The following is a 22,377-nucleotide window of genomic DNA, read 5'->3' on the forward strand; positions in this document are numbered from 1 at the left end:
CTTATTTTCTCCCTAAAATTAGTAGTTCTCATTCAAATATGTGCACTTAGGTTTTCATAAAAAAAAGCAAATTTTCCAAAGCACTAAACACTGAGCTGCATGTAAACTAACAGCCTCAGCTTCTTTGTTACTTGACACACTATTCAGCTATTTGCAAAAGCAAGTTCTTAATATCCCTTTTTTTTTTGTTCCTTCTTCTCTCCTCATTTTATGAGGTAAAAATTAGAAGCAGGAAAAAATCTGCATTTTAATTACCTGAAATATCATCTCCATAGCATGAATAGTGTTTTTCACTGAAGATAGGACTTGAATAATATTTTCTTATTCTTAATTTATGAAATACCTGCTTCTGGCAACAAATGCTCTCTTAAAAGAAAACAGAATGCGACAGTAAAACTATTGAGTTTTCCATATACACCACTTTATATTTTAAAAACAAGCTTTTCTTTAAATGGCAGAATTAACTCACTCATGCAAAACATGACATTTTGATTTTATGCAGTACAATTGTCAACAATACAAAACTTCAAACAACCAAGTTCCAATCTTCCTGCTAATCTCAACTACAGAATTACTCACCAATATTTAGGCATACTTAAGATACAATGAAATAAGAACCAAATGCTACTTTGGAGTTCAACCTGCCCTGTGCATTTACCATTCTCCCTGGTATTTCTCCTCAAGCAAATAGTTTTCTGTACATAGAGAAGTTATTGTAAAGCTTATTTTTCTTTTGGAGCAGTAGAGAAATTGGAAATATTTTTCTTCAGAAAGTTTACTTACAAAGCATTATTCATTTATGTAAATTCTTTTCACATTAGCTAATTCCAGCTTTCCTTACAATTTCACAGGAAAAGGAAAAAGCAGGAAAAGAGCAGAATAGGCTACATATATCCTATGAACAATGTTTCTAACTTGCAAAAATGAAAAGCATGTAATTCCAAATGCATCAACTGCAAATTTCTTACTTCATTACTACTCCCTTGAACAAGATACACCAGCATGATTGCTTCCAGGAACAGACAATTAGGAGTTACTTCCCATCAGCTATGCAAATCTCTGGCTGCTTAGACAGTAACCCACAGAGCATATATAAGCAAGCATAAATTACAAGAACATCACTCATCCCACACTGGTAACATGTTTCCAGATAGAAAATATCCCGGTCTGTCACACCACAGGTCTAGACAGACCATGCTAAATATACTGCTCATAAGAGGGCTTTTCTTACACACAACAACTCGAGCAACAGCAACACAGCTACCTTTTGTGACACTTCTATATATTTCAGAAAGTATTAAAAGCTTAAATATCTAATGCTTCAGGTAGAAAGCAGATATTTCAATGAAACTGTTCACAGTGCAATGAAATAGACAAGCAGCATGCATTCTTCCATCTCAGAACTCTTTCCTATTACACTTATATACAGAAGGTATCTGGGGGGATAACCAATCCTACAAGTAATTAAGACCCTTAATTCCATGAAGAAATAGCCTTTGGAGAAAGATAACTACCATGGTGCATAGACTTCACTTGCTGTTAAGGCACCAAAACCCCACATTGCTCTAATAAAAATGTGCAAGATGCAGATTCACAAGATCCAGTCTTATATCTCAGGATAAGTTCTCCCAGATCAAAAACACTCCCACTCCAATCGATCGCTCAATCACCTCAGATGCTCCTATAGAGAACAACCCTGCATCACACAGAACATCCCAGAAGATCTGAAGTTTGCTAGGTTTCATTTTTTAAATGAAAACAGATTGGAGATCTTATTGGTTATCCTGAAGTAGATGATTTCAGCACTCATCCCCTCTTACCAGACATCGCAGTGAGGTCAGCACTATGGCTGAACACTTCCGTAATTCCGAGACCTTTCAATACATCTTTCAGATCAATTTCTTGCTCTACTGTGAACCTGAAAAATGAAAGAAAAATGCAAAAAACCAACAAATGTAAGCAGTTCTTATTAGAGCATTAAAATTTCTCGTAGCAATGACAACTGAAATATTGAAACAGTGTGAAATAAGAGCTTCAGTAATAGCTGTATTGCATAGCAACACTTCCCGTAAACTAATTAGTGTAAGCATTTTTATTTTCTGAAGCTGAAATGTTTTCTTATGCAGAAGAAATTAAAGGCTGATAGTATTATGTACAAACCGTGACTGTAACTCTGCATGTATAAACCTTGGCAGCTTGAAAAAGGGTAATGTGAACATCAAAAGATAACTGGGTTAAAGTCAAGCGACTCTTCCTCACTTATACAAACCACATTCATAATGACATATCTATTCCATCACTAATCATTATCCAGAGAAGAACTTTACGCATGTTAAAATAAGATCTGGAGAGAGCTCGAGACTGACAAATCACTGGCAGCATCAGAAATGGTCACCTACCCTGTCCAGATGGATTCCAGCCTATGCCTGGACTAAAGCAGAAGAACTGATTCTTGCCATTTTACTGTTTATAAAGTTTAGGCAGTTCTCAAAAGAATCAAAAGAGGCTAAAGATTCACAAGCTCAAGGAAGTTTCTCACATTCTGGTATGAAATGCATCAGCATTCTTAAAGACATAGAAGGCTTTAGAGAATCAGATTTCTCACAGTTGGAAGAAACAAAGGCATCTCATCCAACTCCCCTGCAATGAACAGAGGCATCCACATCTAGATCAGGTTGCTCAAAGCCCCATCCAACCTGGCCTTGAAAGTCTCCAGTAATTGAGCATCCACATTTCTGGGCAACCAGTTACAGTTCCTCACCACCGTTACTGTGTAAGACTTCCTCCCTGCATTCAACCTAAATCCATCCTGTTATCCTTTACCTTAATGAATGATTGTTCACAATTACAGCAATCCAGAACTTTAGGTTGTGTAAAGCTTTAAAATATTAAGTCATCTTCTAGTCAGACTTTTAAGACTGAAAAAAAAAGGCTTCATCTTGCATGAGGCCATGCAACTCCTCCGAAATGCTGAGTTTTCAGTAGAGTCCCTAGGTGCTCAGGATCTACAAAAGAGGATTTGAGTACACTTTCCAGCTATACAGTAAAAGTATAACTACAGCCTAGTGTGACTCATCCCAAAGGCTATAATTTCAAGGCTCGCTAAAAGTCCTGAGAAAAAGCAAAAATGCCTGATTCCCAGTTTGGTTCTAATATATTACATTCTGCAGAACAAGAAGCAAAGCAATGGCTCCATTTGACAAGTCAACAATTTCTTGCTTAGAAGACAGGCCTTAAGGATCTGAATTGCAATTTCAGCCCAATAAGAAACTTCGCATTATAATACCAAGCTGCCAGCTGACATCAATTCCAACTTTTCAGATGGAATTTCAGCAAGGTTGTCTTGAGGTGCTAGAACTAGCTTGCATAATTCAATAGCCTGAAAATAAAACAACAAGAAAATGCCACAGTATTGTTGTTCTGACCAGGTAGATCAAGGCAGGTTATGGTTCTCTCTGGCAAGGTCCTTCTATGAGGGCTAAATCTAGGCTGCAGATGTTGCCTACGTGTTTACTGCACACAGCTTTGTTCCTCTTCTGTGACTGTATCTCAAGAACTACGAGATCTGACCTCATCAAAACAGAACTGAAAAGAATGTAAAAGAGGGATAAGGTTTGTTTTCTTGAGAGAAAGAAAACTTTCAGATCAACAAGGACCTTTCAGAATTATGTGAAGCAGGAAGGTCAGTGAAGACAACCAAGCATACTGGGTCAGACTTCAAGGGGTGATCTGTTGCAATGTCATTAGGTAGTAGCTCTTCCTGTGTTCTTCAAATAAATTGCTGGAGAGTTTTGTGTATTAGATTCACGGTCTGTTTCAATTCTATGAATAAACAGGATTAGAATGTTGATCGTTTTAGTCTGGGTTAAACTGCAAACAGATTTGAAAATGAAAAAGTAGTATAATTTAACACTTCTGTTCAAATTTCTCCTTTGCTATTAAGAAGAGTAATTTGCACACACAATGCAAACAGAAATTATAATGTTGTGATTAACCGTGCTTTCAGTTAGCGTTCAGGCCCTAGTATGGTTTTGAAAATGTTCACTGTATAATTTGATAGCATCTTCCAGGATATAAAAAATTAATTTTATTCCACTGCTGTTTTCAGTTTCTCAGTGGACAGAGCCTGCAGGCCACATTTCATAACATGCCTTCCTGAGTCAGAGCATAAAATATTTATGAAGTTTTTATTCTGAGCATTGCTAAAATCCTGCAGATCTCCTCTGAATCTCTAATGGAAATCCAACACCTTGGGAGCGTGCAATTAATCTTTCTAATTTTTATAGGAAATTGCACTGTTACTGTGTGGTATTTCAAGTTCATGAGTGCTCTCATAACTGGAAAATGCTGAAGGTAATCAGAACCCAGTTGTACCTGCTTTGCCTTTGCTTAACCTTAATTCAAAAAGCATTTAACAATTTTCTGGAGGTTCTTAGATCAGAGCGACAGGCATGAAAACTAGCCTAAGGTAAGAATTGTTGGGTACAGAATAAATAAGTTATATGACCACACAAAAACACAGCCTCAACTCAGCCACAAACTCATGTCTGAAGTTCTGGCTACAGAGAACCCTGAACTCAATGCTTTAGGTTAAGAAGAAACAAGCAAAAACTAAAACTGCCTGCAAAAAACTTCAGGCCAGGATCATTACTAAAATTTCAACAGTACTTATGTATTTAATTTGAGATACTTCAACTTCATAAATTCAGAAGCTTAGTTTTTTTTATATATGTCTGGATTCTGTGCATCTCATACATGGGAGAAACAGATATTAAGCATCAGCACCTGATACAGAGGCAGCGAAATACTTCAGTTATGAAAAAGAAGCTTAAGGGATGGAAGACTCCTCATTGAATTTGTAGGTAACATCAAGTAACATTTCATTGTGAAAGGATAAATAGCTTAGCAAAAGTAGTTTCCTCTCTCTTTAAAGGATTTTGCCCTGTTCCTTGCATGTGCAGTATAACCCCAATTTCCAAATCACACAAAAACAAGAATCATTTCTGTGACTACAAGACTTCACAATGGTTTATTTTTCTTCTGCCTTGTGCTGTAGCCAAAAAGCTCAGTAGGTACAAAAGCATGTTCCATGTTATATAGACAGTTTAATATAATTAATGAAATCATTATGAACCTTCTGAAGACCATTACGATGGAACCACACATTACTGACTTTCAGTAGCAAACAAGTATGAGGTACACAAACATTTAAAAGCAGATGAAAATTACTGGAAAGGTAACAATGCATTTGAGTAAATACACCTCTGAGCATATACAGGTTAAGTCTACAAATAAACCAATTTCACTGGTCCTCTAATGAAAATGAGTTCAACCCCTGTAACATCTAAGGAAGATATTGATTGAAATTACCTCTCAATACTCAACTATTTGTATCTATACATACCATTAAAACTTCTTGAATTAACAGCAAATAGTAATTTAAATAGCACCCAAATGAAACATTTTAGCTTTATTAATTCAAGCTTGAAATATTTGAATGGCTTCTATCTTAAATGGAACTTAACCATAATGAGCTCTGCAATAAAGTAAGAGCCATCACTCTGAGTAGATATACTTGATGAAATCTCCCTTCCTGGAGCTTATACCTGGAAGGGACACAAATGCAGTGTTGAGCTGTTGCTCAAACTACTATTATGCACTGCACACCCCCAGATCTTCTTGTCGCAGCCACCTTTGTGTGGGTGCTCCATAGCTACAGACTTGGTCAAGAGTCCAGTTCTTACCTACACTACTATTCCAACCCAACTGAACACAGCAGCCTTCCCCTTTTACTGATACAGCAGCACATTCTCACCTTGGTAAATATACTTCCACTTTTTGCTTTTTTACTGAGTTAGCCCACTCATTAATCAATGAGGCTTTGACAAGTGGCTCCAATGTGACCAGTGGAACTTCCTGTCTGCTAAGAACAATCATCATACTAATTTCATCTCCTTCATATGGTATTTCTAGAACTTGGTAGATACCACCTGCTTCATTAGAGCCATCACTGAACTCTCCTACAAGAGAAAAAGGGAAAGGATATTAGAAGTACATTCTTTCATTTTTACAGGAGATATGAGAAAGATAACAGGTAGAAAATGCTAAGTATAGGAATTGACCCTCTATTCTGTAAAAAAAAAGTCATAGTTCTTTTATGATATGATTTAAGTCTTATATCTCCTTTCCTAAGGAAGGTAATCTTATGCAATCAGTCTGCAGGCAACCATACTTCTGAACTTGTTACTTAATTTCCACCTAACTTCCATTCAGTGAGCAAAGTTGTTAAAGCTAACATCTTCATGGAAACAGGCAGAGTTTTTTTTCAGAAAAAGACAGTTTGTTAACAATAAGACAGTAAAATATTGCCAACAGGTGACACCGTACAATCCATTTGGAGTTCAAGCTCAAAATAAAAATCACCATTAGTTCTGCTGTTTGAAGAATTCATCTCACCTAAGAATATTAGGGCAGTAATGGATAAGTGTCCTCATATTAAGACTATTTATTTAGAATAGTTAGAAGGGATCTAGAAAAATCAGAGCAAAACTATCCAATTACCAATTGGAAATTATTGAACACTGAGGGGCACGGGAGCATCAATCATTTCTCTAGCAAGTCTGCTCCAGTGTTTAGCCACCCTCACAATGAAGAAATCTTCCCTAATATCCACTCTATTAATTTCAGTTCTTCACATTGGACAAGAATAATATTTCACCCAACAGCAGATATAGCTCTATAATTGTAAATAGATAAGAAAGCAGTGGGCAAACGTTCTGAAGTTCATCATATGGCACCAAAACATAGCTAAACAGCAATCATGAAGTCATTAAACATATTGCTGCTGGTACAATAAAGAAGCACATACTATAAAAACACGTCAAATAAACATCCCTCCACTGGGCAAGCATACTCAAAGCTCCATGTAGAAGAATACAAGTAAGTACTACTACAACAAAGATATTAAGGAAAGGCTTACTAGATTAAATTGTTACATTACCAACTCACCATAATAAAACTCTCCCTGCTGGTACATCATTGGAATCTGCACTTCAGTTTCATCATCCTTAGTAAAAGAAAAAGTTCTTGTATTTTCAGGTCTGAACTGTGATTTCCAATTGCCTTTAAAGTAGATTGCATTGATGAGAACCAAATGAGTTAGAGCACCAAAGTCTCTTGATGACACAAAATCTTTGATCATATCTAAGAAGAAAAACAACTGTCAGTCTTCATGTCAAATGGAGCATTAAATCAGATAAAGACAGCTCAAAAAAAAAAGCAACTAAATAAAAAGCTGCACTAACATGTAATTTCCAATTCAAATGTTTCATTAAATCTCAGATTAAACCACCAGTGGTTTGCAAACCTGAAGTCACAGTGTAGGTGCACAAATCTTTCTACCAAGGACACATTAGCTAACTGTTACTGTACCACTACTTATATATACCCCATAATTAAATCAAGGGAAAAAAAGTCCAACTATTCACACTGGTGTTGTAATACATTTCAGCATTTTTCTCTTCATGTCAGATCATCTATACATTCTGGTTCTGATCCAAAGAACAATTAAAAGTGGATGTTTGAAATGCATATGCATATCCATTGAAACTTCACCCAGGCTAATTTTTAAGTGCTCAGTTTCTAATCAAGTAGCATGTCACTGATTAGTAAAGGCTAATCTATATAGATTCTCAGCATTTGTTCCACTCATATCAGCACTTGGAAAGCACAAGAGAAAGACATATAGCATCTGCTCTACACAAGGGAGGTATGTCAGCTAAGCATGGCAGCTGCTTTGCTCCCATTCCTAAATAAGTCATTCACATGAGAATAGTCTTACCTGCTTTAGCTCATCTTAAACAGCTGCCTTTTCAACAAAACAATTTTGAGATCACTAAATTTGACAGGCTGACCACATTTGTTATTGGTGTTCTTGACAAATTATAGCCTACTTCAGATGGCTTTCTTGTTCATTTGTTTTAACTGACACTGCAGTACAAAGTGTTAAAATAAACACATGCCTCCACCTGGTTATGACTCCCTTAATGCATTGTTTATAATACAAATTATGCTTTCTGGAGCATATGACACCTACCAACTGGTAGGAAATTTGTGTATTATACGGCAATATTTGTTATGGGTCACTGTTCATACCTCATCCCAGCTAGAATATCTTTGAAAATGATATGTGACCCATGCTTATTCTACAGTAGAAAAATGAAAAACTAAGGAATGTGCTTGTCCTTTATTACTTAATACATTATTTTCTCTTGAGCTCTTCAGTCACATCTTAATACACTGACATACATTAAGAATTACTTCTGGCCAGAGAAATCTTGACAGTTATGTTTTCTACTCTGAGCTTCCCATCATTTTCAACATGCTGGAACTGGAAAGCTGACTGTCTTGTACTCCTTAACTAACGAGAAAATGAGCCCTCTGTCACAACTGGCAGGCAGGAGGGAATGCGATCTAGCACTCAGAGATTAAGCTGAGGGACTGTTACTATCGTAACCTAATACTAAGAGACCAACAGCTGCCTTTGTTAGCTCAACAGTTCTTTCCAAGGTGATGGGTACAAACTTGGTCAGCAGATGTGGCAGGCATTAAGCATGAGATCTGGGTGCTCTTTTAAAAAAGAAAATTTTGCTTTTCCTTCAGAGATGATGTTTTTCTGCAACTCTGCACAAGCTGCTGCATTATTTCCATTCCCTCCATTTCTGTAGCTTGAGATAAAGGGCAGAAATTACTACAATACATTCCCTTTTCCCATAGGAACAGCTAGATGCTTTTTAAAATGAATTAACGCATTATGCAAGATGTCTTTCAACTTTAGTGCTGCAGATTTCCTGTAAAGCATTATGATTCTTAAATGCACGTACAACATAGCCATCTAATTCCTTAAAAGAATCCTGATGTCTGCACCAACCAGATCTAAACAAGCACATTTATATCAGTAATTGTGCTTACTCCTTTCCTTCCACCACATTTTTGTTATAGAACTCTGACAGTATTCCTACAACCAAATACTCTCTAAACATGTTATGTCATAACCACACATTGTAAATATTAGATCACAGGGTCTCATTTTGTGCTTGAGGTAACCTCTAGTATTTATTAGCATTCCATTTCTCCATAACTTGTACCTATCAGTTCCTCAGTCCTCCACACAGCCAAAGCACAGGCCAATAATCCCTCTGTAGATAAGAGTTTAGCATTTAACAATAGCACTTATCTACACTTTTTTGTAACTTAATATAGAAATCAGTATTAAAAATTTAAAAAGACTATGATGAAAACTTGCTCCTTCAGTAGCTGTTACAAGTACTTCACTGGAAAATATATTCAGACAGATCCTACCATGATTAAATGGCTAATGCTACTTAGAACACTACTTCTCTTCAGACAGCTAGATATTTTTTCCATGGCAGAATTCACACTACAATTCTCTTTGAGTGGAGAGACAAAAGAGATGAAAAGGTAAAAATTTCATGTCCTAACTCCAGAAATAAAGACACTTACTGCAGGAAATAGAAACCACGTAAACTTACTGTTTGTATGATTCTCCACCCACTTATTGATGTGGGTAGCTACAGCTGTACTCTGGCTGAAATCTATATTCTCTACTTCAGCTTTAAAGTATTTTTTCACCAACTGCAAAAATTTTTCACTAACATGAAATCCATTTTGAATATAGAGAGAGTTAGCCATATTCAAAACATAATGACTTTCTTCAGTAGTTGCCATATCAGACAGGTCCTTCAAGAAGGCAAACTCTTCACCTGAGGGAAGAAATATAAGTTCAGTGAGAACACTTGAGAAGAAAATCCATAGTTTTGCACTAGAAATACAGTCATCTTATCAAGTCCAATTTATTTTGCTACATCCAGCAGTTAAACACATGCAGTCTGACTGAAACCTGAACGCCTTCAGATCTGAGAAGACAATCTGCAAAGCAGAACACATTTAGAGCTTATTCTTTCAGCTACTTAAAATTATCATTAACAAGCCATTTGAACCCCACCGAACAGCAATAATCAATGATAATCCTCTCTACATCAAGGAACTAAAAATTCTTCTTATGAGTCATACTTCCATGCTTTGCCACCACAAACCAACAGATTTTCCTTATGTTCTAAAAAACAATTATTCAGGAGCTTGGCAAAGAAAAATCAGTGCTCAGTTCTGATTGTTAGGGCCCACACGGAGTCCCCCTCTCTAGGACAGGTCTAGAATTTTCCAGGATATAGCATGGATCATTTGCTTGGGTAATGAATTTTGGCAGTGACAGCCTAAACTCACAGCCAAAAGGATTCCAAAAAGCCTGCCTGAAGGCAGAAAGCTCACACTGCTGCACTGCCTACCTGAAGCTGAACATTCTGATTTTCTTCACAATATAACTTAAAAATTGAATGCAATTAAATATTTCAAGCTCAAGTTGTCAGAATGTTTCCAACTAGCACTGTGTCAAGAACAGTGAATGGCCCAGCTCAAGTGTGCTGCATTAACTTCTTAAGTTACAGATAAGGGGTTAATTTATCAACTGTTAGAGAAATCTGAGTTAAACATGCACCGTAATCTTTACAGAAAGATATCAACTGCATACAGGTACAGCACACAAAGCTTGACAAACATGGTTTCTGAACTGTATTCCGAAGTCCTTCCTCAACACCCATTCACAGAGGACTTAGCATCCAATGAGTTCTATGGACGAGGAATTCCATTCAGATTTTCATTACTCTAACATCAAAATTAGTAAAAATTCTCTTCAGAAGATTTTCCTCCATTCACTGATCTTCTCTATTTGGAGACAAATCAGAATGGTTGGCACTGAATATGTGTTCTGTGGCACTACATCCAGATGCATGACTTTTCTGCTTATCCCACACTATAGCAGTACCATTGTTCTGTTAAATAATGCTTCTTGTTTCTCAGGAAGGATGACAGGGACACATGAATCACAGCAATGCTTGGATTGGAAGGGACCTTGAAGATTACCTAGTTCCAACCCCCAGAGTACATGAAGTATCACACAGAAACAACCAAGACATTGGTATTTCCTAAATTAGCTTGCATGCTATATTATATAGTGCAAACAGAACATTACAGACATATTAGGCTAAAACCTACATGTTCTATCTACAAGAACAAGCTCTGTCAAAGTAAGAGATCATGTTTCTGGTCTTATTACCGAGTTCTCCTACTTCTAAGCAATACTGCTTAAAACAATCTTTTCCTTTTCAGGTTTCACTATAAGCCTTGAAAAAAAAAAAGATACTTCTGCAAGTCATCTAGAGGCAAGAGCATCCTTAACTTTACTGATAGAAACCAAGATCAACAGTATACTGCAATCACTTGGGATTTAGTTGCCCAAGCCAGTACTATCCATTAGCATTGCTGCTCACACAATCCACTCAAGCATGCTTCAGCACGCTCAGGCCATCACACAAAATGTCAAGAAGCCCCTTGATTAATAACCTCTGGACATCATCAGGCCATTTCCACGGTTGCTGAAGCATTGCCAGCTGTTTCTTCAAGTCTAAAAAATCTGTTGGAAAGCGTGATTATAAAAGTTCTTACCATTTTTTAAGCTGTCAAAACCCAACGTATGTCGAATTTCTTTCAAAGTGGTTCCATGGGCTCCAAGCTCTATCATTCCCATGGCTATTGCAATGCTCAGAGGACAGAAAACAATATTCTCATCTTCTCTTGCAGCTCGTAGCTGATTGTAAATATTCACAGAAAGCTCAGCAATAGTTTCATCAGGAAAATTTGTCTTGAAGGCTTTACTTGGCAGAACAAGCAAAGACAATAGTCCAAGGAAATACATGCTGTGAGATATTAAGACCTGCAAGATAATTTTAGAGGAAGTAACTTATTAAACACAACACAATGGTAAACTCAGCAATTTCTAATTTTTGTGGGAAAAATCTAGCCAATGGGTTAATGGCATATTTGAGTTTTCTGGAGGAGGCACATACACCCTTCAAATGAAGCAATGAACTATTTTCCCCCTGAAAATTAGGTATTAAATGGCTTTATGCTTCTGTAAACTTTCAACAGATTAATAAAATTCAACTCCTACAAAAAAAAAAACAAACCTCAAACATAGCCATACCTTTCCTACTTCTCCTTCTCAAGTTTGATATCATTAAGCAATGCTGGTGTAGAAACAGATTTCTGCACTTTTTTTCCACCAAGGAGACTTACGAACACGTTTCTTTCATTTGATCTTCCAAGTAAGAAATAACTTATTCATCTAAGTCTCACTACTCCAGGAACTGGTAAGACTACTTCAGGAACAGTAAAAGCTCGCTGACACCAGTGACAAAGGAAATGTACCATGATGGTGCTTAGTTGCAGAACTCACAGCAAGCAGCCAAGATGCCTGTTAGCAAACAACAACGAATTGACTAGTTTTGACTAGTTACATTTGCTCACAGAATAACTTTTCTATGCAGGTCCCTGGAGCAGGCCAAATTACTTTATGTAACAGCAGGAAAGATTCGACAGTGGAAACAGCAAACTAGAAAGAAGTCAAGAGGATTAATACTAACCTAACTTACCCCCAAGCTTTGCTAAAAGGTGTCAAACAGTTCTCACTCTACCCCAGTTTGACTAGTTACACTAGTCACACTAGTAGCTTAATTCAAACTGCACATTCAGGGGCTGCATACACATCTCCATTTCTTTTCTCCCTTTCACTTCACACTACGTTGGCACTTGACCAACTGGTCAGTCATGAGAGCCAACACAGCTTGTGCTTCAGCTTCTTCTCCTGGACACTTACAGCTTCAAATACCATGAAGCAAACAGATTTAGCCCAGAAGAAGCATTTGTATGTTTCTGTGCCAGGTTGCAGGGCTTGTCAGCATGGGATAAATTCATGTGAATGTGCTACCCTGCTGTTCAACTGAAGTCAATTTACATGCTGCTAGCTAAAGTGCCTCTGCCTTATGCTTCCCAACTGTGTGCCTGCAGTTACTGTGGGCCTCTTTATACCTGACAGAGACCCTCAATAAGCTTTGTATGCCATCTATATCATGCATTTCATCTTCAAAGGACTAGATATCTGTTATACAATTATCTTGCAAAACACTGAATGATACATAACATTACTCACATTTCATAGATGAGAAAAAATATGAAAAGCAACAAGGTACACGCTTTGGCAGCAAGCAATGTGGTCACTGTTTAAGATTCTGTTTCCTGGCCATGGCTCAGCCTTCTGTTTATTTTTCATTGAGGAAACGAAACACATGAATTAACACAGCAAACACACATGCTTCAGGGAAAAATAACAGGTTCTTAGAGAGAGATGAACCACAGCCCTGCTTCTCCCTCTCCCTACCTCCCTTCTATGGTTTGCTTACATGCATGTATGAAATATGCTCTATTTATCCATTTCTAATGATCCCTCCCCATGTCAACAGTTCATTTTTCTGATTCTTTGCAAGATATCAGAAATCCCCACCATATGTTCCTATTCTACTTAACAACAGCACAGGAAAAAAAAACACGAGCCCATATCAGTAGCTTCATATTGTGCACTCAACATTGCACTGCCTTTTCAGAGGAAACCATTTCAGTCTGGGGCATCATTTCATGAACACAAATTTCATGGACCAAAAAGGTATCGATATTGCACAAGTTTCTCCAACCCTCTTATTAATAGCACTGTTTTTAAACATGTTTATTAGTTATTTAAAGATATTACAATTCCTATTGTAGTGAAACAAATGGATTTTGGAGGGTGAGGGGGGAAGGTGGGGTGTACTGATCTCAACTTGAAAGCCATACAAGGTAAGAAATGCCAATAAACTTGCCATGGAGGACATTAATAGCAGTAGCAAAAAGCACACCAAGATCAGCTCAGCTAAGCACAAGGCAGTACTGGGGCTTTTTAATAGGTCTGTAAGCAAGTTTGCATAGTTCAACAGGATTTTAATTATGCAGACAACCACATTTTTCCTGTTGTATCAAGACAACGGTATCAAGACCAGTGCCCAAACACTGAGACAAATGAATTCTCAATTTCAAAAAAGAAAAACTCCCCAGCTTTCTCACTGCAGAGGGAGCTATTCAGCACTCCATCACTGATCTCTGCCATACACATGACTGTCAGAAACTCTTAAATAATTGCAAGAGGTGGATATGGGTAGAAGATGCAGTGCAGCCCCACAGCGGCAGCGCTCTCAGGCTGTTTGTGAGGATCGGGCTCTCTCAACATACAGGTATAAAACAAGGGATGACATTTTAATGCAAGCAAGGTCTGTGGGAGAAGCCTGCAGAACAGAACAGGCACTTGGTCAAGCAGCTTGTCTTCGTGATAATCATTTCCTAGTTATGTTTTCCTCTCAGTCTAATCCAAGACATCTGGGGTAAATTCCCCAGTTCCCTTTTCCTTGTACTGACAGCACATGTACGCACTTCTAACAATGGGAATCTAGCTCAATTATCATTCTAGTCATAACAGTTACTGCCTCCAATTCCACCTTGCTTTAGGCAGTATTATACTTGATTTCACACTTTCACATGCCTCTTCAAGCAGCAGGTCTTGGTCCAACAAAGTGCAACTCATTCTCAGCATCTTTTTTCAGTAAGTTAAGGGCAGTCGTTTCCACAACAACACAGAATCAGAACATTTTTTAAATACCTGTACTCTACCTTAAGCGAAGGGAACAACGCTGAACATTGTGCAATTTCTGCTTGGGAAGTTAAACAATCCCTGAATACCATCAGAATTTTGACAGTCTTTTCACACTCAGTTAGGAACAACACTATCTGTCGTAGCCATTCTGTATCAGTGAAATCTAGTTAAATACTGCATCAGCTAAATAGCTGTTCTTTTAACTACTGCTCAATGTGGACTCAGACATTAATTTCAAAAGTTACAGTACACATTTCGCACTAGTTGACATATAAACAAAAAAGCTGTCAAAGCTGCTTTCAGCCCTTAGCTAAACAAATATTAAGGGCTGAGACGTGAATTTCATTTGAGCTCCAATCAGTGGCGGAAGCTGTAACAGCAAAACTTAGATTAAGTGATACACAAATCACATTCTCCTTCCAGGTAAAGAAAGAAGCAGCCCTAACTCCTCCAGCAGTAGCATCTTCATGAAAAAACAAGCAAGCACGCATCACAAATCATCTATAGACACAGATCTGTGAGCACTAGTTTTATCCTTGCTTGCAGCGGTTCTCATTAAAAAAGCAGCAACAAACTAAAGAATGCAGTATTACTTCAAAACAAACACTTGTAACTGCATAGAATGTATTATAACAGTTAAAAGGGTTATTTAGTGACTTCAACCTCCTGGCATTTGTTTTCAATGGAGAAATGCCCGTCACACATCCAAGGGCTTCTTTAGGTTTTGGACACTGATCTGTAGAGGGTTTAAGATTTCTTGAAATTGTCTTAATGAAAAATATTACTCATTTTTGTTTGTCACTTCTCACAACAATAATAGTGGAAAAAGCTTTGGGATCTACATCATTCAGTAAGTCTAGTTTAATTCCTTGCAAGTTTTTTCTATTCAAAATTGCTGGAACTTTGCATAAAGCTTTTACCACTCCCAGAATTCTGTTTGACGCTTTCCCACAGCAGGTCCCAAACAGCTCAGTGGGCAGCACTTTTCCTTTCTGCTTTCGCCAGCACAGATGTACCCCCACACAAGCAGAAAGAAAACCCAATTTATAACGTTTGAAGAAAAAAGACGCATAGGCTAGAATACTGGGCTGATTAACTATAGCTCTTGCCTTCCTCCCAGCATAAGGCTGCAGTGACTAAGAGGAAGTAGAACAACATCACCCCCTCACACCCACAAACTGTGAACTATTCAGATCACTGCATATGCTTTCAGGAGAAAAATGGAAGAGGGGCAAGCATCCTCTGTAAGCCAAGATATTTTAAGACATGGCAACAAACTCAAACAGTTCACAGAAATTAAGTACTTTGAATTCTGAAACAGCGAGAATTGAACTCACAGTAGGAAGGTGCCAAAAAAATTCAATTAAGAATTGAATTCTAGTGCCTTGTGCATGCCAGACAGGTTGGAAAGAAAAAAGGTTATCATTTGCTTGTCTCTTACACCTTCAGACTGTGGGTTTTTATAAAGAAACTCCTTTACAGCTTTAGAAGCCTAGCAACTTCACAAAATAGAACTGTGATATATTGCTTTAGTTCCTCAGCAAGACTGAACTAAGATTAGTTGCCTTGAAGATTACTCTTGGCTACATGCAAGCTAAACACCAAAAGTGTGGGAAGCATAAATGAAAAAACTGCTGTTTCCTTCCAGTGTATGAAGAAAAGCTTTGGAGAAAAGAACACCACCATTTCCCCCAGCATACTTGCTTTGCTGTAATGAGGAACATCCATAGGTACAGATGAGTCTAGCAAAACAGTCTCTACTAAGCCAGTCAACTGCCTTAAGAGCATGCTTACCCAGTCTGCTAGGTCATGTTTGTACATGGAACTGAAACAAGAGCCTTCCTGAAAGCCATAGAGGATTAAAAAAATATATCAGTTCACCCTAATTATGATCTGTTGTTCTGAGGTCCTACTGCCTAGAATCAGGATGATACAACACAAGGAAATAGGGGAATAAGTAGGTGTCTGCAAGGGCTTTAAGAAACAGTCATGGTGGACAGCACAAGCAATACCTGACAAAGTATTTCTGTTATCACAAGTAGTTTGGTTGTTAGAATTAGTGATCACCTGCCTGGTATCTGGAGACATGGATGAATTTACATCTGTGCTAGCTCCAGTAGGCTTTACCTGCAGCTAGAATGTTAACTCCTTCATATTAGGACGTACATTGTCATGAAGAAGTCTGCTTTTTTTTTTTAGAAAACATTTATCTTAGACTTATGTGAGCATACGACCTTGTCAAAAGGAGATTCTACAGACAGATGTGGCATCATTAAGCTTTTTTGACTCTGTTTCAGAGATGTGCAATTACATTCATATTTCAATCTGCACAAACATTAGTAATAAAGACGTGGGATTTTATCACCATCTGTTAGTTACGGAGTCATCGCCTTCTGGAGCAAGAAACCTGGAAATCAGTTTCATTAGAAAGCAGCATAATAGCTATGTATCAAAAACCTCTCCTACCTAAACCAGAATTATACAGGTGCTAAAAAAATGTCTGAGCAGTACTAAGACTTTCTTCTCCAAACCACTGCTAGGCAAGCCCTTCTGGACCTATTGTGTAAGGCCCCATAACATCAACAGCTTCTGGAAAACCTCTGAAAACATACACGGAACACTTGCATATTGAAGATTTCTACCATTAAATCCCAAATGTTTTTAAACTTTCGTGAAGCTTGGCATCGAGTCATTAACCTGCTGAGACAATTATGCAAGCCAAAGTTGTCTTAATTGAGCTTCCTCAGGCAAACTCCCTCAGCTCCAATTAAAAAATAGTGGAATACACTGAGAAACTGTCCAAAATACTTACATTTGAATAGCCTAAAGCGAACACATACATCCACATCTAGACAATTAAGGTGGTCTTTTTTCCCCCAATAACTGCTGCAAGGCCTACAATTCTGAGGACCCATTTACAACTTCTATATTGGTTTTGTCTCTCTAAGAGAGAAACATTTGAGAAATTCTTGGGTAGCATAGTGTTTATTTTTAATCAGCAACAGATACAACATAACCCACAAAGAACGACAAATAAAAAAGATTAAGAACTCTGATGTAGATAATTTTGTGCAGTACAGCATTTGGGGATTCTGAAGATTCAGGACTTGAGGCCTGAGGAAGACTGAGGGTGAAAGTTTCAAGGCTAGAAGCTCAACTTGTCTTTACTTCCAACATATCAAAACTGTCTACCATTCGAGCCCCATAGAAACAGCTGAATCAGACAAAGATTTTTAATAGATAATGAGGGCTGTCAGTACTGTACACTACTCTGGAAGAGACTGCTCCCAAGCATATTGGTCTCACAGCAAAGATTTTGATCTCAACCCACTAACTGAGGAGCAGAAAGAACCAGTGCCTCATTTCTGAAGCATCAGTTATACCTTAGGCAATTTTCTGCATATAACTTTCATTGTATAGAATTTAAGTAATAGAAGCAGGACACTACATTAATTTCAACACAACCATCTAGGAAAGAACCCAGATTAGATCAATTTTTCCTTCCTCAGATTTCCTTTGTGTGGTTTGGGAAAGAAAGGAAGTTCCTATGGAATGAGGTCAGAATCTATCAGAAACAGCAGACAGTGCAATAATGAGGTATTTTAGATACAGGAACAACTTCTTGTCTGCTCTTGCATGTACTGCAAATTCTTCTACAGTAAGTCACATCTCTGCTATTTCACAATGAAATCCAGTTGATCAGCGAGCTCCCAGAAGCAAGCTCCCAACTATAATTTAATTAAAAGGGCAGTAGCTAAGTCCCCCCATATGCAACTGCCAGATGCAATCTCTGCAGTTTAAGTCTAAAGGCGACGTTGCTGCATGTACTGGAGCATAGTCTTATATGTGATGAAAGCTGTCACTTATGTCAAAGACATTTTTGTAATGCATTATGATATTAGTTTCAGCAGAATGAAAAATTACGCTTTGTGAAAGCATTTACAGCCTGCATGTTTGGAAACAATGTTTCAAGTGCCATACACTTGCCTGGAACTCTGTATTTTTACACAAAGCAATTAAGAGATGTTACATTAAAGGTCTGGCATTATAGGAACTCTTGTAGCCATTACCAGACTCCTGAGAATGAAGGACTGAATAACACAGCAGTAAAAGACAGAACAGGAGACATTCACTATCCATAACGATGAATACCATGTTAATACTACATGTTAAAATTGTTTCTCCTTTGAAATGCATCAGTAACATCTCCAAAACTTACCAAGGAAAAATTCTTAGAAGTCTCCAATAAAACACAGCCAAGAACAAAAGATAGCCTTCAATACACCTTAAAATCATTAAATAGACAAGCCATGCACTAGCTGTGAGCTTGTTTTGAAAGTTCAGTGTATTCAAGGATCAATTTCTTCTTCATTCAGCTTCCTTCAACTGGAATTCAGAAGAAAAAGATCAGACTATGGATACAGCGATAACGAGAATAAAATTAATTCAAACATATCACAATTTCAGAAAAGGAGTCTCATTTCATAAACTGAATGAAAACGTGACATACCAAACAGCTTTTTAATCTAGAATACAGTATTGGCTTCAAACTCGTAAATGGAACCCAATGTAGATTGCATTTGTGTAACATCACTATTGCAAAGAGTGGTTATTCGCACATTAACAGCTCTTAGATCAGAATTAGTTTCTCATCACAAAGGAATAAGATAGACAGATGGCCTCAGGAAAGAATAGCATTTAACACTAGCACTGGAAGTAGACATTATGCCCCAATTACAAAATGGAAATTATCATTAGAAATATTATTTGATGCACTTGCATTGCTTCTTCAGCACCACTCCAGGGTCTGTTCCTACACCCAAAGCAATCTCCCAGCTATGGGTGAGATTTCAGTCAGCTACAGTTACTCCAGTACAAAAATGCATACATCAGACAGCCCATCAGGACAGCCACAGACCTGACAGCCAGCAGCGCAACTCGATTAACCATTGTGCCACGATAAGTCAAGCACAGCAGCGTGCCAGCCAGGCTCCCTGGGCCACCGGCAGCTCTGGCACCTCCTGTGCTGGCAGCTGCTCTGCATGCAGTCAGGGAGCCGGGCTGGCAGAGCTGGCCAAGCTATTGTCACCCACTAACAGAGCTGTGCTGGCAGAGCTGCTGCAGCCGTACAGGACATACGAAGGACTGTTTTTGAAACCAGTGGATGGAGTTGTTCTGGCATGATGAGATTGACAGAACCATCATTAGTACAAAATTCAAGTGAAAGCAGCTGTAAAGCCCATCCTGTGCAAAAAAACACAAGAAAACCATTAATGAAAGGTAGTTTACTTTGAACTAGCAAAACAGAAGCAATGAAGAGCACATTTAACAAACAGCAATCAAATTAAAATTTAATACTATTACTATGTAACATTCACAGCTTCACGTATTTTTTTTTTAAGATACCATCACAAAAACATTAAAAACCAGACTTCGTAAACAATAAAATAATCTGGATGCAAAATTCAGGTAGCAGGAGCATGCCTTACTTCTTGGCATGAGGGGAAGCTGCAAACAAAGCACACCATAGTACTTTTGTTTTAAAAATTAGAGATGCTGATGACTAATCATTCTAAAGGAATGAGAAACATGAGAAGTCCACCATAAATCGAAATTCAAGTTATCCTTCTGCCTAAGGTCAGTTCCAATTCTTAACTCTAAGGCTTCATCATTAATGTTACTTGCAATACTAGTACTTATCTACGTGCACATACTCACTTTTGACTTATTTCCATGATTTCTTCAACTGAAAACTACCGAGCTGATATCCCCCCTACATGAGATCAGTTTTGCAAGCACGTAGAAAGTAGAAAGAGAGCAAACAGGACACCAGTACAGACAACTTTTCAACTTATGGTACATGGTCAAGGGGAAAAAACAGCTAGCTTGAGATAGTGGATGGATTTGCCACTGAAATCCTCACTTCTTTCTCCACATTAGACAGTTCCTCCATCCCTCTCACTTCTCTGCAGCCATGCATTTACCACATTAAGACCCAATAACAACCTCATACTGTTCAATACAGTTCATACTGATGGTTGAGCAAGATATGAAGAAAATTCAACGTCCTACATCAAAATTCAACATCTAGAATTGTTTGGGGAATACCTGGAACATCAAGGGATAAGTGAGGAAATGGAAAGGAAAAGGCAAAGGAAAATCCCTCCTTTGCAGGTATCTTATCCACAAGAGACAAGATGCCCTAACCGAAGAAAAAAAAAAAAAGACTCTTCAGTTAAAAGCAAAAAAAAAAAAAAGGCTCACTTAAGTACAAAGGAAATATCCACATTCTCATTCTAACAGTGCTGTTTATCCTGGCCTTTGAGACCTATAGCTGTTGATAGATCACTCCTGGCTCACCATGGACCAAACAGCTCAGCTTAGAGTCCAATATTCAAGCTGTCTCTAGAAGCTGGAACTTGGCTGTGAAGATCACTATTCAAGCCTCAGTAGTTCGTGTTTATGAGAACTGATGCTGTTCCAAGTACCCTCCCTATGATGGGCCATTTAAACAACACACACATAAAGAGCTGATTTGGATTTAATCTTGCTCCCTCAGAGCTTGCCACACAGAAGGCTGGATTACATTAGATCTGAATGTAAATGCTGAAACCATTCACATGACCAAAAGCAAACATGAAGCACCCAAGAATTCACTGGTTCGCATCTGTATGGTCTCCCCAGGGCAGTATGAATCATAGAATCATAGAATCACCAAGGTTGGAAAAGACCTAAAAGATCATCCAGTCCAACCGTTCACCCGTTACCAGTAGCTCCCACTAAACCATGTCCCTCAACACAACATCCAGTCTTTCCTTGAACACCCCCAGGGTCGGCGACTCCACCACCTCCCTGGGCAGTCCATTCCAGTGCCTGACCACCCTTTCTGAAAAGTAATACTTCCTAATGTCCAGCTTGAATTTCCCTTGCTGTAGCTTGAAAGCTGAACTTTTGTTACAGAAAGATTTCTGTAGTTTGACAACTCCAATCCCTTACAAAGTTATCAACATGTTACAATACACACAGTGAAAAGTGAGGGTCGATATCTTACTGTCTACTCTGCTAGGAACAACTGCTCAATTTTCAGCAAGTCATAGGTGTTCCATCCCAGACATCCTATGGCAAGTTAATATTCAGTTCTGACCTACTATGAAGTATAATAGTAGTCTATAATACAAAACATGGGGCTATGATTCATGTGCATCTACCATTTTACATTGGTGGGTAAAAGCACACACATGAAAAAATTAGGTTCATCATAATTAGCTTGGCTTTGAAAAATTAGAAGGCTAACCAAAATTCTTGTGCCTGTCGGTATCTCCATTTTCAAGCCCTCCTCAGTTTAGTTCTAAATTAGAGTGTTAATAGCTGAGGTGGGCAGCTGCACCTCCAAACAGGGGATTTCGACCCCATTTGTGCCATCCGGTTCCATTAACAGACAGAAGATAGTAATCTTCAATCAATATATTTTCAGCAAACTCATTAGCCAACAATCAACTAGAACACATTGCCTCATACAGACCTCCTGCAGTTAGTGCAGCTGTTGCGAAGCATTGCTGGAAGCACAGACTTTAGTTACTCACTGCAGAACAGCCATTCTACGGGTTCCCAATACATCCCACAGTGTGAATGGTCTCATCCCTACTCACAGAGTCTGTTAACCCTTCAAGAAACAGATCATTGCACATAGAGCTGTAATAGTTCCATACTTGCTATACTTACTAAAT

The 22,377-nt window shown here is 38.1% G+C and overlaps 1 protein-coding gene across 2 annotated transcripts in view; it reads right to left on the minus strand.

The window, feature by feature from the left end:
* Nucleotides 1-22,377, minus strand: part of LOC100551319 (neuroserpin) — a 38,691-nt gene that overhangs the window by 6,680 nt on the left and 9,634 nt on the right. Inside the window, exons 1-6 of one of the 2 annotated variants that reach the window (XM_010716961.3) lie at nucleotides 18,870-19,000; nucleotides 11,581-11,848; nucleotides 9,552-9,782; nucleotides 7,009-7,203; nucleotides 5,816-6,020; nucleotides 1,821-1,918 (exon numbers count right to left, since the gene is read on the minus strand). In XM_010716961.3, coding sequence (XP_010715263.1) covers nucleotides 1,821-1,918; nucleotides 5,816-6,020; nucleotides 7,009-7,203; nucleotides 9,552-9,782; nucleotides 11,581-11,830 — 979 coding nt within the window. In that variant the 5' untranslated portion in view covers nucleotides 11,831-11,848; nucleotides 18,870-19,000. Of the gene's footprint in view, nucleotides 1-1,820; nucleotides 1,919-5,815; nucleotides 6,021-7,008; nucleotides 7,204-9,551; nucleotides 9,783-11,580; nucleotides 11,849-18,869; nucleotides 19,001-22,377 lie in introns of those variants that run through there. The other variant, XM_003209221.3, reaches the window with a different exon arrangement.

The sequence above is a fragment of the Meleagris gallopavo genome, chromosome 11 (assembly GCF_000146605.3).
Source record: "Meleagris gallopavo isolate NT-WF06-2002-E0010 breed Aviagen turkey brand Nicholas breeding stock chromosome 11, Turkey_5.1, whole genome shotgun sequence".
NCBI classification, from domain to species: Eukaryota; Metazoa; Chordata; class Aves; order Galliformes; family Phasianidae; genus Meleagris; species Meleagris gallopavo.